The sequence below is a fragment of the Oncorhynchus mykiss genome, chromosome 13 (assembly GCF_013265735.2).
Source record: "Oncorhynchus mykiss isolate Arlee chromosome 13, USDA_OmykA_1.1, whole genome shotgun sequence".
NCBI lineage: Eukaryota > Metazoa > Chordata > Actinopteri > Salmoniformes > Salmonidae > Oncorhynchus > Oncorhynchus mykiss.
The window spans coordinates 63,325,475-63,342,668 of NC_048577.1; the positions used below are offsets into that span (position 1 = coordinate 63,325,475).

The following is a 17,194-nucleotide window of genomic DNA, read 5'->3' on the forward strand; positions in this document are numbered from 1 at the left end:
TGTTAACATTCACCTGTAGAGACCAGGGACCTGTCATGATACATTGTGTCAACATTCACCTGTAGAGACCAGGGGTCTGTCATGATACATTGTGTTAACATTCACCTGTAGAGACCAGGGGTCTGTCATGATACATTGTGTCAACATTCACCTGTAGAGACCAGGGGTCTGTCATGATACATTGTGTTAACATTCACCTGTAGAGACCAGGGGTCTGTCATGATACATTGTGTTAACATTCACCTGTAGAGACCAGGGGTCTGTCATGATACATTGTGTTAACATTCACCTGTAGAGACCAGGGGTCTGTCGTGATACATTGTGTTAACATTCACCTGTAGAGACCAGGGGTCTGTCATGATACATTGTGTTAACATTCACCTTCAGAGACCAGGGGCCTGTCATGATACATTGTGTTAACATTCACCTTCAGAGACCAGGGGTCTGTCATGATACATTGTGTTAACATTCACCTGTAGAGACCAGGGGTCTGTCATGATACATTGTGTCAACATTCACCTGTAGAGACCAGGGGTCTGTCATGATACATTGTGTTAACATTCACCTTCAGAGACCAGGGGCCTGTCATGATACATTGTGTTAACATTCACCTGTAGAGACCAGGGGTCTGTCATGATGCATTGTGTTAACATTCACCTTCAGAGACCAGGGGTCTGTCATGATACATTGTGTTAACATTCACCTGTAGAGACCAGGGGTCTGTCATGATACATTGACATTGTGTTAACATTCACCTGTAGAGACCAGGGGTCTGTCATGATACATTATGTTAACATTCACCTGTAGAGACCAGGGGCCTGTCATGATACATTGTGTTAACATTCACCTGTAGAGACCAGGGGTCTGTCATGATACATTGACATTGTGTTAACATTCACCTGTAGAGACCAGGGGCCTGTCATGATACATTGTGTTAACATTCACCTGTAGAGACCAGGGGTCTGTCATGATACATTGTGTCAACATTCACCTGTAGAGACCAGGGGTCTGTCATGATACATTGTGTTAACATTCACCTGTAGAGACCAGGGGTCTGTCATGATACATTGTGTTAACATTCACCTGTAGAGACCAGGGGTCTGTCATGATACATTGTGTTAACATTCACCTGTAGAGACCAGGGGTCTGTCGTGATACATTGTGTTAACATTCACCTGTAGAGACCAGGGGTCTGTCATGATACATTGTGTTAACATTCACCTTCAGAGACCAGGGGCCTGTCATGATACATTGTGTTAACATTCACCTTCAGAGACCAGGGGTCTGTCATGATACATTGTGTTAACATTCACCTGTAGAGACCAGGGGTCTGTCATGATACATTGTGTCAACATTCACCTGTAGAGACCAGGGGTCTGTCATGATACATTGTGTTAACATTCACCTTCAGAGACCAGGGGCCTGTCATGATACATTGTGTTAACATTCACCTGTAGAGACCAGGGGTCTGTCATGATACATTGTGTTAACATTCACCTTCAGAGACCAGGGGTCTGTCATGATACATTGTGTTAACATTCACCTGTAGAGACCAGGGGTCTGTCATGATACATTGACATTGTGTTAACATTCACCTGTAGAGACCAGGGGTCTGTCATGATACATTATGTTAACATTCACCTGTAGAGACCAGGGGCCTGTCATGATACATTGTGTTAACATTCACCTGTAGAGACCAGGGGTCTGTCATGATACATTGACATTGTGTTAACATTCACCTGTAGAGACCAGGGGCCTGTCATGATACATTGTGTTAACATTCACCTGTAGAGACCAGGGGTCTGTCATGATACATTGTGTTAACATTCACCTGTAGAGACCAGGGGTCTGTCATGATACATTGTGTTAACATTCACCTGTAGAGACCAGGGGCCTGTCATGATACATTGTGTTAACATTCACCTGTAGAGACCAGGGGTCTGTCATGATACATTGACATTGTGTTAACATTCACCTGTAGAGACCAGGGGTCTGTCATGATACATTGTGTTAACATTCACCTGTAGAGACCAGGGGCCTGTCATGATACATTGTGTTAACATTCACCTGTAGAGACCAGGGGTCTGTCATGATACATTGTGTTAACATTCACCTTCAGAGACCAGGGGTCTGTCATGATACATTGTGTTAACATTCACCTGTAGAGACCAGGGGTCTGTCATGATACATTGTGTTAACATTCACCTGTAGAGACCAGGGGCCTGTCATGATACATTGTGTTAACATTCACCTTCAGAGACCAGGGGTCTGTCATGATACATTGTGTTAACATTCACCTGTAGAGACCAGGGGTCTGTCATGATACATTGTGTCAACATTCACCTGTAGAGACCAGGGGCCTGTCATGATACATTGTGTTAACATTCACCTTCAGAGACCAGGGGTCTGTCATGATACATTGTGTTAACATTCACCTGTAGAGACCAGGGGTCTGTCATGATACATTGTGTTAACATTCACCTGTAGAGACCAGGGACCTGTCATGATACATTGTGTTAACATTCACCTGTAGAGACCAGGGGTCTGTCATGATACATTGTGTTAACATTCACCTGTAGAGACCAGGGACCTGTCATGATACATTGTGTTAACATTCACCTTCAGAGACCAGGGGTCTGTCATGATACATTGTGTCAACATTCACCTGTAGAGACCAGGGGCCTGTCATGATACATTGTGTTAACATTCACCTGTAGAGACCAGGGACCTGTCATGATACATTGTGTTAACATTCACCTTCAGAGACCAGGGGCCTGTCATGATACATTGTGTTAACATTCACCTTCAGAGACCAGGGGTCTGTCATGATACATTGTGTTAACATTCACCTGTAGAGACCAGGGGTCTGTCATGATACATTGTGTTAACATTCACCTGTAGAGACCAGGGGTCTGTCATGATACATTGTGTTAACATTCACCTGTAGAGACCAGGGACCTGTCATGATACATTGTGTTAACATTCACCTTCAGAGACCAGGGGCCTGTCATGATACATTGTGTTAACATTCACCTTCAGAGACCAGGGGTCTGTCATGATACATTGTGTTAACATTCACCTGTAGAGACCAGGGGTCTGTCATGATACATTGTGTTAACATTCACCTGTAGAGACCAGGGGTCTGTCATGATACATTGTGTTAACATTCACCTGTAGAGACCAGGGGCCTGTCATGATACATTGTGTTAACATTCACCTTCAGAGACCAGGGGTCTGTCATGATACATTGTGTTAACATTCACCTTCAGTGACCAGGGGTCTGTCATGATACATTGTGTTAACATTCACCTTCAGAGACCAGGGGTCTGTCATGATACATTGTGTTAACATTCACCTTCAGAGACCAGGGGCCTGTCATGATACATTGTGTTAACATTCACCTGTAGAGACCAGGGGTCTGTCATGATACATTGTGTTAACATTCACCTGTAGAGACCAGGGGTCTGTCATGATACATTGTGTTAACATTCACCTGTAGAGACCAGGGGTCTGTCATGATACATTGTGTTAACATTCACCTTCAGAGACCAGGGGTCTGTCATGATACATTGTGTTAACATTCACCTGTAGAGACCAGGGGTCTGTCATGATACATTGTGTCAACATTCACCTGTAGAGACCAGGGGTCTGTCATGATACATTGTGTTAACATTCACCTGTAGAGACCAGGGGTCTGTCATGATACATTGTGTTAACATTCACCTGTAGAGACCAGGGACCTGTCATGATACATTGTGTTAACATTCACCTGTAGAGACCAGGGGTCTGTCATGATACATTGTGTTAACATTCACCTGTAGAGACCAGGGACCTGTCATGATACATTGTGTTAACATTCACCTTCAGAGACCAGGGGTCTGTCATGATACATTGTGTCAACATTCACCTGTAGAGACCAGGGGCCTGTCATGATACATTGTGTTAACATTCACCTGTAGAGACCAGGGACCTGTCATGATACATTGTGTTAACATTCACCTTCAGAGACCAGGGGCCTGTCATGATACATTGTGTTAACATTCACCTTCAGAGACCAGGGGTCTGTCATGATACATTGTGTTAACATTCACCTGTAGAGACCAGGGGTCTGTCATGATACATTGTGTTAACATTCACCTGTAGAGACCAGGGGTCTGTCATGATACATTGTGTTAACATTCACCTGTAGAGACCAGGGGCCTGTCATGATACATTGTGTTAACATTCACCTTCAGAGACCAGGGGTCTGTCATGATACATTGTGTTAACATTCACCTTCAGTGACCAGGGGTCTGTCATGATACATTGTGTTAACATTCACCTTCAGAGACCAGGGGTCTGTCATGATACATTGTGTTAACATTCACCTTCAGAGACCAGAGGCCTGTCATGATACATTGTGTTAACATTCACCTGTAGAGACCAGGGGTCTGTCATGATACATTGTGTTAACATTCACCTGTAGAGACCAGGGGCCTGTCATGGCCCTCAGTTGTTGCTGTTACATAATTTTTCTCTCTGTCTCTCTGCAGTCTGTGGGCCCTGACAACCTGTTTGTAAACTACCTTTCAAGAATTCACAGGGAAGAGGTACAGTCATTTTTCTTCTTGTCATATTTTTCACACATTTCAAAGCAAATCAAATCAAATTGTATTTGTCACATATCTGCTACACCGAATACAACAGGTGTAGATCTTACAGTGAAATGCTTACTTACAAGCCCTTAACCAACAATGCAGTTCAATAAATAGATTTAGGAAAATATTTACTAAATAAACTAAAGTAAAAATGTAACACAATAAAATGGCTACAATAAAATGACTGTAGTCCGGGTGGCCATTTGATGAATTGTTCAGCAGTTTTATAGCTTGGAGGTTGTTCAACAGTTTTATAGCTTGGAGGTAGAAGCTGTTAAGGAGCATATTGGTCCTAGACATTCTCCTTTAAATGGTGCATTACATGTAGACTGAATGTTACACTGTTTTAGTTGTGAGGAATGTTCAGTCTCATTTAACCAGGCTACATTACAAGTGCAGCCGTGTCAAAAGACCCTAGTCTAAAGGTCTGACCCTAGTCTAAAGGTCTGACCCTAGTCTAAAGGTCTGACCCTAGTCTAAAGGTCTGACCCTAGTCTAAAGGTTTGACCCTAGTCTAAAGGTCTGACCCTAGTCTAAAGGTCTGACCCTAGTCTAAAGGTCTGACCCTAGTCTAAAGGTTTGACCCTAGTCTAAAGGTCTGACCCTAGTCTAAAGGTCTGACCCTAGTCTAAAGGTCTGACCCTAGTCTAAAGGTCTGACCCTAGTCTGAAGGTTTGACCCTAGTCTAAAGGTCTGACCCTAGTCTAAAGGTCTGACCCTAGTCTAAAGGTCTGACCCTAGTCTGAAGGTCTGACCCTAGTCTGAAGGTCTGAGCCTAGTCTAAAGGTCGGACCCTAGTCTGAAGGTCTGACCCTAGTCTAAAGGTCTGACCCTAGTCTAAAGGTCTGACCCTAGTCTAAAGGTCATGTGACCCCCCCAATAATAGTCCCCCTAGGACTATTATTTTGTAGTTCTCACTTCTTTGTAGTTCTCTCTTCTTTATAGTTCTATTTTCTTTGTCGTTCTCACTTCGTTGTAGTTCTCTCTTCTATCATGTTTACACGCTTTCTCCTCTAATGGTACATCACAAGTGCAGCTTTGCTATGTGAACAGACGTTGGTCTAAAGCTCTCAAATTAAGATGTGAACCTCAAAGCCTGCTTGTGTCACCCCCTCTCCAGGACTATGACTTTGTGTTGAAGGGACTGGCTCGCCTGTTGGTAAACCCACTGATGCAGACCTACCTGCCCAACTCCACCAAGAAGATCCAGTTCCACCAGGAGCTGCTGGTGCTCTTCTGGAAGCTCTGTGACTTCAATAAGGTCATTTATAATATATTACTATTGTACATTATTATCATATTATATATTATAATAAGGTAGGAGACTAGCCTGATCACAGATCTGTGTTATTCCTTACCATACTGTAGGAGTGCTAAGATATACAGCACAAACAGATCTAGGACCAGGCTGGTAGGAAACCATACAGGATGTTATTGTGTGGACTGTATTCAATTGAGCCACGTTATATTTGAAAAAAAATAACATTTTAGCTAGATGCACCTTCTGACATCATCATCATCAGTGAAAAAACAACAGGTAGAAGACAGGTACGTACATAATATATCATATTGACATAATCAGTGAATAGACAACAGGTAGAAGACAGGTACGGTTGAAGTCGGAATTTTACATACACTTAGGTTGGAGTCATTAAAACTTGTTTTTAAACCACTCCACAAATGTCTTGTTAACAAACTATAGTTTTGGCAAGTCGGTTAGGACATCTACTCATGCACAAGTCATTTTTCCAACAATTTTTTGCAGACAGATTATTTCACTTATAATTCACTGTATCACAATTCCAGTGGGGGCAGAAGTTTAAATACACTAAGTTGACTGTGCCTTTAAACAGCTTGGAAAATTCCAGAAAATTATGTCATGGCTTTAGAAGCTTCTGATAGGCTAATTGACATCATTTGAGTCAATTGGAGGTGTACCTGTGGATGTATTTCAAGGCCTACCTTCAAACTTTGTGTCTTTGCTTGGCATCATGGGAAAATCAAAATAAATCAGCCAAGACCTCAGGAAAATAAATTGTAGACCTCCGCAAGTCTGATTCATCCTTGGGAGCAAGTTCCAAATGTCTGAAGGTACCACGTTCATCTGTACAAACAGTAGTACACAAGTATAAACACCATGGAACCACGAAGCCGTCATACCGCTCAGGAAGGAGACGCGTTCTGTCTCCTAGAGATGAACGTACTTTGGTGCGAAACGTGCAAATGAATCCCAGAACAACAGCAAAGGACCTTGTGAAGATGCTGGAGGAAACAGGTACAAAAGTATCTAGATCCACAGAAAAAACGAGTCCTCTATCGACGTAACCTGAAAGGCCGCTCGGCAAGGAAGAAGCCACGGTTTGCAACTGCACATGGGGACAAAGAGCATACTTTTTGGAGAAATGACCTCTTGTCTGATAAAACAAAAATAGAACTGTTTGGCCCTAGTGACCATCATTATGTTTGGAGGAAAAAGGGGAGGCTTGCAAGCCGAAGAACACCATCCCAACCGTGAAACACGGGGGTGGCAGCATCATGCTGTGGGGGTGCTTTGCTGCAGGAGGGACTGGTGCACTTCACAAAATAGATGGCATCATGAGGTAGGAAAATTACGTGGATATATTGAAGCAACATCTCAAGACATCAGTTAAAGCTTGGTCGCAAATGGGTCTTCCAAATGGACAATGACCCCAAGCATACCTTCAAAGTTGTGGCAAAATGGCTTAAGGACAACAAAGTCAAGGTATTGGAGTGGCCATCACAAAGCCCTGACTTCAATCCCATAGAAAATGTGTGGACAGAACTGAAAAAATGTGTGCGAGCAAGGAGACCTACAAATGTGATTCAGTTACACCATCTCTGTCAGGAGGAATGGGCCAAAACTTATTGTGGGAAGCTTGTGGAAGGCTACCCAAAACGTTTGACCCAAGTTAAACAATTTAAAGGCATTGCTACCAAATACTAATTGAGTGTATGTAAACTTCTGACCCACAGGGAAGGAATTAAAACTGAAATAAATAATTCTCTCTACCATTATTCTGACATTTCACATTCTTAAAATAAAGTGGTGATCCTAACTGACCTTGTGAAAAACTGAGTTTAAATGTATTTGGCTAAGGTGTACGTAAACGTCACATAATATACCATATTTACATCATCAGTGAATACACAAAAGGTAGAAGACAGGTACATACAGTGCCTTGCGAAAGTATTCGGCCCCCTTGAAATTTGCGACCTTTTGCTACATTTCAGGCTTCAAACATAAAGATATAAAACTGTATTTTTTTGTGAAGAATCAACAACAAGTGGGACACAATCATGAAGTGGAACGACATTTATTGGATATTTCAAACTTTTTTAACAAATCAAAAACTGAAAAATTGGGCGTGCAGAATTATTCAGCCCCCAAAGTTAATACTTTGTAGCGCCACCTTTTGCTGTGATTACAGCTGTAAGTCGCTTGGGGTATGTCTCTATCAGTTTTGCACATCGAGAGACTGAATTTTTTTCCCATTCCTCCTTGCAAAACAGCTCGAGCTCAGTGAGGTTGGATGGAGAGCATTTGTGAACAGCAGTTTCTTTCCACAGATTCTCGATTGGATTCAGGTCTGGACTTTGACTTGGCCATTCTAACACCTGAATATGTTTATTTTTGAACCATTCCATTGTAGATTTTGCTTTATGTTTTGGATCATTGTCTTGATGGAAGACAAATCTCCGTCCCAGCCTCAGGTCTTTTGCAGACTCCATCAGGTTTTCTTCCAGAATGGTCCTGTATTTGGCTCCATCCATCTTCCCATCAATTTTAACCATCTTCCCTGTCCCTGCTGAAGAAAAGCAGGCCCAAACCATGATGCTGCCACCACCGTGTTTGACAGTGGGGATGGTGTGTTCAGCTGTGTTGCTTTTACGCCAAACATAACGTTTTGCATTGTTGCCAAAAAGTTCAATTTTGGTTTCATCTGACCAGAGCACCTTCTTCCACATGTTTGGTGTGTCTCCCAGGTGGCTTGTGGCAAACTTTAAACAACACTTTTTATGGATATCTTTAAGAAATGGCTTTCTTCTTGCCACTCTTCCATAAAGGCCAGATTTGTGCAATATACGACTGATTGTTGTCCTATGGACAGAGTCTCCCACCTCAGCTGTAGATCTCTACAGTTCATGCAGAGTGATCATGGGCCTCTTGGCTGCATCTCTGATCAGTCTTCTCCTTGTATGAGCTGAAAGTTTAGAGGGACGGCCAGGTCTTGGTAGATTTGCAGTGGTCTGATACTCCTTCCATTTCAATATTATCGCTTGCACAGTGCTCCTTGGGATGTTTAAAGCTTGGGAAATCTTTTTGTATCCAAATCCGGCTTTAAACTTCTTCACAACAGTATCTCGGACCTGCCTGGTGTGTTCCTTGTTCTTCATGATGCTCTCTGCACTTTTAACGGACCTCTGAGACTATCACAGTGCAGGTGCATTTATACGGAGACTTGATTACACACAGGTGGATTGTATTTATCATCATTAGTCATTTAGGTCAACATTGGATCATTCAGAGATCCTCACTGAACTTCTGGAGAGAGTTTGCTGCACTGAAAGTAAAGGGGCTGAATAATTTTGCACGCCCAATTTTTCAGTTTTTGATTTGTTAAAAAAGTTTGAAATATCCAATAAATGTCGTTCCACTTCATGATTATGTCCCACTTGTTGTTGATTCTTCACAAAAAAATACAGTTTTATATCTTTATGTTTGAAGCCTGAAATGTGGCAAAAGGTCGTAAAGTTCAAGGGGGCCGAATACTTTCGCAAGGCACTGTACAAAATATACCATATAGACAGTAATGTTACATTTAGTAGCTGAGATGATCAAAATCTTCATTGAAAATCAATAAAAGAGTCAAAATAGAATAGAGGAATAGCCTGCCCTCAACAGAGATAGAATAGAGGAATAGCCTGCCCTCAACAGAGATAGAATAGAGGAATATCCTGTCCTCAACAGAGATAGAATAGAGGAATAGCCTACCCTCAACAGAGATAGAATAGAGGAATAGCCTGTCCTCAACAGAGATAGAATAGAGGAATAGCCTACCCTCAACAGAGATAGAATAGAGGAATAGCCTGTCCTCAACAGAGATAGAATAGAGGAATAGCCTACCCTCAACAGAGATATAATAGAGGAATAGCCTGCCCTCAACAGAGATAGAATAGAGGAATAGCCTGTCCTCAACAGAGATAGAATAGAGGAATAGCCTGTCCTCAACAGACATAGAATAGAGGAATAACTTACCCTCAACAGAGATAGAATAGAGGAATAGCTTGCCCTCAACAGAGATAGAATAGAGTAATAGCCTGCCCTCAACAGAGATGGAATAGCCAACCCTCAACAGAGATAGAATAGAGAAATAGCCTGCCCTCAACAGAGATAGAATAGAGGAATAGCTGACCCTCAACAGAGATAGAATAGAGGAATAGCCGACCCTCAACAGAGATAGAATAGAGGAATATCCTACCCTCAACAGAGATAGAATAGAGGAATAGCCTGCCCTCAACAGAGATAGAATAGAGGAATAGCCTGCCCTCAACAGAGATAGAATAGAGGAATAGCCTGCCCTCAACAGAGATAGAATAGAGGAATAGCCTACCCTCAACAGAGATAGAATAGAGGAATAGCCTACCCTCAACAGAGATAGAATAGAGGAATAGCCGACCCTCAACAGAGAAACAAACACGCATCACACTCTAATAACCCATACCACCGTCTCTCTGCCCATCACAGAAGTTCCTATTCTTCGTTTTGAAGAGCAGTGATGTTCTGGACATCTTGGTACCCATCCTCTTCTACCTTAATGATGCCCGGGCCGACCAGTGTGAGTACAGTCTGTCGACACACACACACGGATAGACCTATCCTATGAATGATGGCAGGGTGTGAGTATAGTTTGTAGGGACTAGAATATACTATATATCTGTCTGTAGGGACTGTAATATTCTATATATCTGTCTGTAGGGACTGGAATATACTACATATCTGTCTGTAGGGACTGGAATGTACTATATATCTGTCTGTAGGGACTGTAATATTCTATATATCTGTCTGTAGGGACTGGAATATACTACATATCTGTCTGTAGGGACTGGAATATACTATATATATCTGTGTGTGTGTGTGTGTGTGTGTGTGTGTGTGTTTCTGCTACAGCCCGTGTGGGTCTCATGCACATCGGTGTCTTCATCCTGCTACTGCTGAGTGGAGAGAGGAACTTTGGCGTGCGTCTCAACAAGCCCTACTCTGTCCACGTACCTATGGACATCCCAGTGTTTACAGGGACCCACGCCGACCTACTCATAGTAGTAAGACTCTGCCATACAAGTTACAGTAGGTGACAGCATAGATATAGAATGAATAGAATATATCTCTGTGGAATACAGTGTGACTGTAGCAAACGGATTAGTTCTGCAGGCAATATTACATTTTCTGGGATCTGCCTCTGTGTGTTAATTAAAAAGCCTCTCCAGTTATAGCTTAGTGTCTTTATTACACTTAGATTCAAATAGTATTTCATTCAAATATTTGTAATTGAGCCTGAAGTGCCAAATGGGCGGGGTTCTCTCTATTGGGACTCTCCCATTGGTTCCATTGCGCCAAGCAAGATCAATGAAACCCAGATAAAGCATTTGAATGGAAACAAATATTATTTGAATCCAGGTCCTATAGAAATATAATTGCTACAACAGACATTCAAGTCAATAAATGTTGTCTGATGGGTGGCTTGACGGCGATTGAGTGTACCCATAAGTGTTCCAGTCAAATTGCCCTTGTCCCTTCTAGTAATTATATCTCTATGTCTGTACCTCTGTGTGATCTCCAGGTGTTCCACAAGATCATCACCAGCGGCCACCAGCGTCTACAGCCTCTTTTTGACTGCCTGCTCACCATCGTAGTGAATGGCGAGTATCTCTGCACTGGCTCCATCTGCTGGTCAAATATGCACATGGTTCTTTATTTATTTATTCAACCTTCATTTAACCAGGAAAGTCCCATTGAGAAACGTAGTCTATTTTACAAAAGAGACCTGGCCAAGAAGGCAGCAGTAGTCATTACAGCGTTACAACGTTACATTACAGCAGTAGTCATTACAGCATTACATTACAGCAGAAGTCATTACAGCGTTACATTACAGCAGTAGTCATTACAGCGTTACATTACAGTGGTAGTCATTACAGTGTTACATTACAGCAGTAGTCATTACAGTGTTACAGCGTTACATTACAGCAGTAGTCATTACATCGTTACATTACAGTGTTACAGCGTTACATTACAGCAGTAGTCATTAGTGTTACAGCGTTACATTACAGTGTTACAGCGTTACATTACAGCAGTAGTCATTACAGTGTTATATTACAGCAGTAGTCATTACATCGTTACATTACAGTGTTACAGCGTTACATTACAGCAGTAGTCATTACAGTGTTACATTACAGCAGTAGTCATTAGTGTTACAGTGTTACATTACAGCAGTAGTCATTACAGCGTTACATTACAGCAGTAGTCATTACAGTGTTACAGCGTTACACTACAGCAGTAGTCATTACAGCGTTACATTACAGTGTTACAGCGTTACATTACAGCAGTAGTCATTACTGTTACAGCGTTACATTACAGTGTTACAGCGTTACATTACAGCAGTAGTCATTACAGCATTACATTACAGCAGTAGTCATTACAGTGTTACAGCGTTACATTACAGCAGTAGTCATTACAGCGTTACATTACAGTGTTACAGCGTTACATTACAGAAGTAGTCATTACAGTGTTACATTACAGTGTTACAGCGTTACATTACAGCAGTAGTCATTACAGCATTACATTACAGTGTTACAGCGTTACATTACAGTGTTACAGCGTTACATTACAGCAGTAGTCATTACATTGTTACATTACAGCAGTAGTCATTACAGTGTTACAGCGTTACATTACAGCAGTAGTCATTACAGTGTTACATTACAGTGTTACAGCGTTACATTACAGCAGTAGTCATTACAGCGTTACATTACAGCAGTAGTCATTACAGCGTTACATTACAGCAGTAGTCATTACAGTGTTACATTACAGTGTTACAGCGTTACATTACAGCAGTAGTCATTACAGCGTTACATTACAGCAGTACAGCGTTACATTACAATGTTACAGCGTTACATTACAGCAGTAGTCATTACAGTGTTACAGCGTTACATTACAGCAGTAGTCATTACAGCGTTACATTACAGCAGTAGTCATTACAGTGTTACAGCGTTACATTACAGCAGTAGTCATTACAGCGTTACATTACAGTGTTACAGCGTTACATTACAGCAATAGTCCTTACAGCGTTACATTACAGCAGTAGTCATTACAGCGTTACATTACAGCAGTAGTCCTTACAGCGTTACAGCGTTACATTACAGCAGTAGTCCTTACAGTGTTACATTACAGCAGTAGTCCTTACAGCGTTACATTACAGCAGTAGTCCTTACAGCGTTACAGCAGTAGTCATTACAGCGTTACATTACAGCAGTAGTCATTACAGCGTTACATTACAGCAGTAGTCATTACAGCGTTACAGCAGTAGTCATTACAGCGTTACAGCGTTACATTACAGTGTTACAGCGTTACATTACAGTGTTACAGCGTTACATTACAGCAGTAGTCATTACAGCGTTACATTACAGCAGTAGTCATTACAGCGTTACATTACAGCAGTAGTCATTACAGCGTTACAGCGTTACATTACAGCAGTAGTCATTACAGCGTTACATTACAGCAGTAGTCATTACAGCGTTACATTACAGCAGTAGTCATTACAGCGTTACAACATTACATTACAGCAGTAGTCATTACAGCGTTACAACATTACATTACAGCAGTAGTCATTACAGCGTTACATTACAGCAGTAGTCATTACAGCGTTACATTACAGCAGTAGTCATTACAGCGTTACATTACAGCAGTAGTCATTACAGCGTTACAACATTACATTACAGCAGTAGTCATTACAGCGTTACATTACAGCAGTAGTCATTACAGCGTTACAACATTACATTACAGCAGTAGTCATTACAGCGTTACATTACAGCAGTAGTCATTACAGCGTTACATTACAGCAGTAGTCATTACAGCGTTACAACATTTAAAACATACAGTAGGCTACAATCGGCACAGCAACACGTCATCATGAGACAATCCGGTCCACAGGAAACATCTACACTCCTTTTTGTAACCTCAGCCTCACAGAAAGTTCTGAGGTATTGAACAGTTCAATATTACATTACTTTGGGACAGTCCCTGAGATTTAAACACCCAAACAGATGTACTCATTAAGTAATTCTTAGATGCTGTACATGCATATTGAGATGTTACTTGCTTTTTAGTCTAGCTAGGATTAGGCTCAATCTGTGGTCACAATGTACAGTATCTCTACAAATGAATCCTCCTCCCTCTCCTCCACAGTGTCTCTCGACCTGAATGACTCCTCCTCCCTCTCCTCCACAGTGTCTCCCTACCTGAATGACTCCTTCTCCCTCTCCTCCACAGTGTCTCCCTACCTGAATGACTTCTCCTCCCTCTCCTCCACAGTGTCTCCCTACCTGAATGATTCCTTCTCCCACTCCTCCACAGTGTCTCACTACCTGAATGACTCCTCCTCCCTCTCCTCCACAGTGTCTCACTACCTGAATGACTTCTCCTCCCTCTCCTCCACAGTGTCTCCCTACCTGAATGATTCCTTCTCCCACTCCTCCACAGTGTCTCACTACCTGAATGACTCCTCCTCCCTCTCCTCCACAGTGTCTCCCTACCTGAATGACTTCTCCTCCCTCTCCTCCACAGTGTCTCCCTACCTGAATGATTCCTTCTCCCTCTCCTCCACAGTGTCTCCCTACCTGAATGACTCCTCCTCCCTCTCCTCCACAGTGTCTCCGTATCCGAATGACTTCTCCTCCCTCTCCTCCACAGTGTCTCCCTACCTGAATGACTCCTTCTCCCCCTCCTCCACAGTGTCTCCCTACCTGAATGACTCCTCCTCCCTCTCCTCCACAGTGTCTCCCTACCTGAATGACTTCTCCTCCCTCTCCTCCACAGTGTCTCCCTACCTGAAGAGTCTGTCAATGGTTGCAGCCAACAAACTGCTCCACCTCTTGGAAGCCTTCTCCACCAACTGGTTCCTCTTCTCCGCCTCCCAGAACCACCATCTTGTCTTCTTCCTGCTGGAGGCCTTCAACAACATCATCCAGTACCAGTTTGATGGTGAGAGGACCAGTGTTTACCCAGCCTGCTCCTCTCAGAACACGTTACATGTCTGACTCCGTAGAATAGCATAAGACTGTGTTTAGTCCTGCCAGAGTCTGATCTGTTGGTATTGCTGTTGACTCTGGACCACAGATACCGGCTAGTGACGGGGGTTTGAGTCTGTCTCTGCCACTCTCCTACCTGGGCCCCTCTATAATCTATTTCCAGGCTCTCAATTCCTCACTGTTCCATGGAAAAATAAATACAATATGAAAGGGAATTGTATTTAGTCTATTTATGTGTTTCTTACTTTCTGTGGGTTCAGTCAGTAGAAGGACTATTCACTGCCTGCCTTTGATGTGCTGCTGTGTCGTATCAATGTAACCCTCATAAACCCTGACTCTTAAATCTTCCAGGAAACTGTAACCTAGTCTACGCCATTATCCGCAAACGCAACTTGTTCCATCAGTTGGCCAACCTGCCGTCCGACCCCGCCTCCATCCAGAAGGCCTTGCTGAGGAAGAGAAAGTCACCGGATGCCATCACCGGCATCTCCCGTACCAGCTCCCAGGAAACGGTGTCCATGGAGGGTTCCCGTCCGGCCGTCCCCGCCGAGCCAGGAACGCTGAAGACCAGCCTGGTCGCTATACCAGGTGCACCACCGATCTATAACAACTTATATACAGTGCCTTCGGAAAGTATTCAGACCCCTGGACTTTATCCACATTTTGTTAGGTTACAGCCTTATTCTAAAATTGATTAAATCCTTTTTTTTCCCTCATCAATTTACACACAATACCCCATAATTACAAAGAAAAAACATTTTTTTATACATTTTTGCTAATTTATAAAAAAATTAAATGAGATATCACATAAGTATAAGTATTCAGACCCTTAAACTCAGTACCTAGTTGAAGCACCTTTGGCAGCGATTACAGCCTCGAGTCTTCTTGGGTATGACTCTACAAGCTTGGTACACCTGTATTTGGGGAGTTTCTCCCATTCTTCACTGTAGATCCTCTCTTATTTTAATTTCACCTTTATTTAACCAGGTAGACCAGTTGAGAACAAGTTCTCATTTACAACTGCGACCTGGCCAAGATAAAGCAATGCCTCTATCAGGTTGAATGGGGAGCAATGCTGCACAGCTATATTCATGTCTCTCCAAAGATGTTAGATCGGGTTCAAGTCCGGACTGTGGCTGGGCCACACAAGGACATTCAGAGACTTGTCCCAAAGCCAGTCCTGCGTTGTCTTGGCTGCTTAGCGTCGTTGTCCTGTTGGAAGGTGAACCTTCACCCCAGTCTGAGGTCCTAAGCGTTCTGGAGCAGGTTTTCATCAAGGATCTCCGTTCATCTTTGCCTCGATCCTGACTAGTCTCCTAGATCCTGCCACTGGAAAACATCCCCACAGCATGAAGCTGCCACCACCATGCTTCACCGTAGGGATGGTGCCAGGTTTCCTCCAGGTGTGAAGCTTGCTATTAGTTCAATCTTGGTTTCATCAGATCAGAGAATCTTGTTTCTCATGGTCTGAGTGTCTTTAGTGGTCATTTGGCAAACTCCAAGCGGGCTGTCATGTACCGTTTACTGAGGAGTGGCTTCCGTCTGGCCACTCTACCATAAAGGCCTAATTAGTGTACTGCTGCAGAGATTGTTGTCCTTCTGGAAGCTTCTCCCATCTCCAGAGAGGAACTCTAGAGCTCTGTCAGAGTGACCATTGGGTTCTTAGTCACCTCCCTGATCAAGCCCTTTCTCCCCTGATTGCTCAGTTTTGCCGGGTGGCCAGCTCTAGGAAGAGTCTTTGGTGGTTCTTAACTTCTTCCATTTAAGAATGATGGAGGCCACTGTGTTCTTGGGGACCTTCAATGCTGCAGAAATGTTTTGGTACCCTTCCTAGATCTGTGCCTCGACACAATCCAGTCGAGGCACAATTCCTTCGACCTCATGGCTTGATATTTGCTCTGACATGCACTGTCAATTGTGGGACCTTATAGAGACAGGTGTGTGCCTTTCCAAATCATGTCCAATCAATTAGATTTTACACAGGTGGACTCCAATCAAGTTGTAGAAACATCTCAAGGATGATCAATGGAAACAGAATACAGCTGAGCTCAAATCCGAGTCTCGTAGCGAAGAGTCTGAATACTTCTGTAAACAATGTATTTCTGTTGTATTTTATTTCTTTCATATTTTTTTTTACTGCAACATTTCCTCTCAGCGCCATGGCAGAATATGTAGAATCGCTGGAAATTAGTTTTGTAACCAACATTTCCTCTCAGCTCCATGGCAGAATATGTAGA

General features: G+C 42.8%; 1 protein-coding gene across 1 annotated transcript in view; it reads left to right on the plus strand.

The window, feature by feature from the left end:
- Positions 1-17,194, plus strand: part of hid1a (HID1 domain containing a) — a 38,724-nt gene that overhangs the window by 15,979 nt on the left and 5,551 nt on the right. The window contains exons 8-14 of the mRNA XM_036941865.1: positions 4,533-4,589; positions 5,758-5,898; positions 10,405-10,495; positions 10,828-10,979; positions 11,498-11,576; positions 14,746-14,910; positions 15,309-15,545. Of these exons, the coding sequence (XP_036797760.1) occupies positions 4,533-4,589; positions 5,758-5,898; positions 10,405-10,495; positions 10,828-10,979; positions 11,498-11,576; positions 14,746-14,910; positions 15,309-15,545 (922 nt within the window). The remainder of the gene's footprint in view (positions 1-4,532; positions 4,590-5,757; positions 5,899-10,404; positions 10,496-10,827; positions 10,980-11,497; positions 11,577-14,745; positions 14,911-15,308; positions 15,546-17,194) is intronic.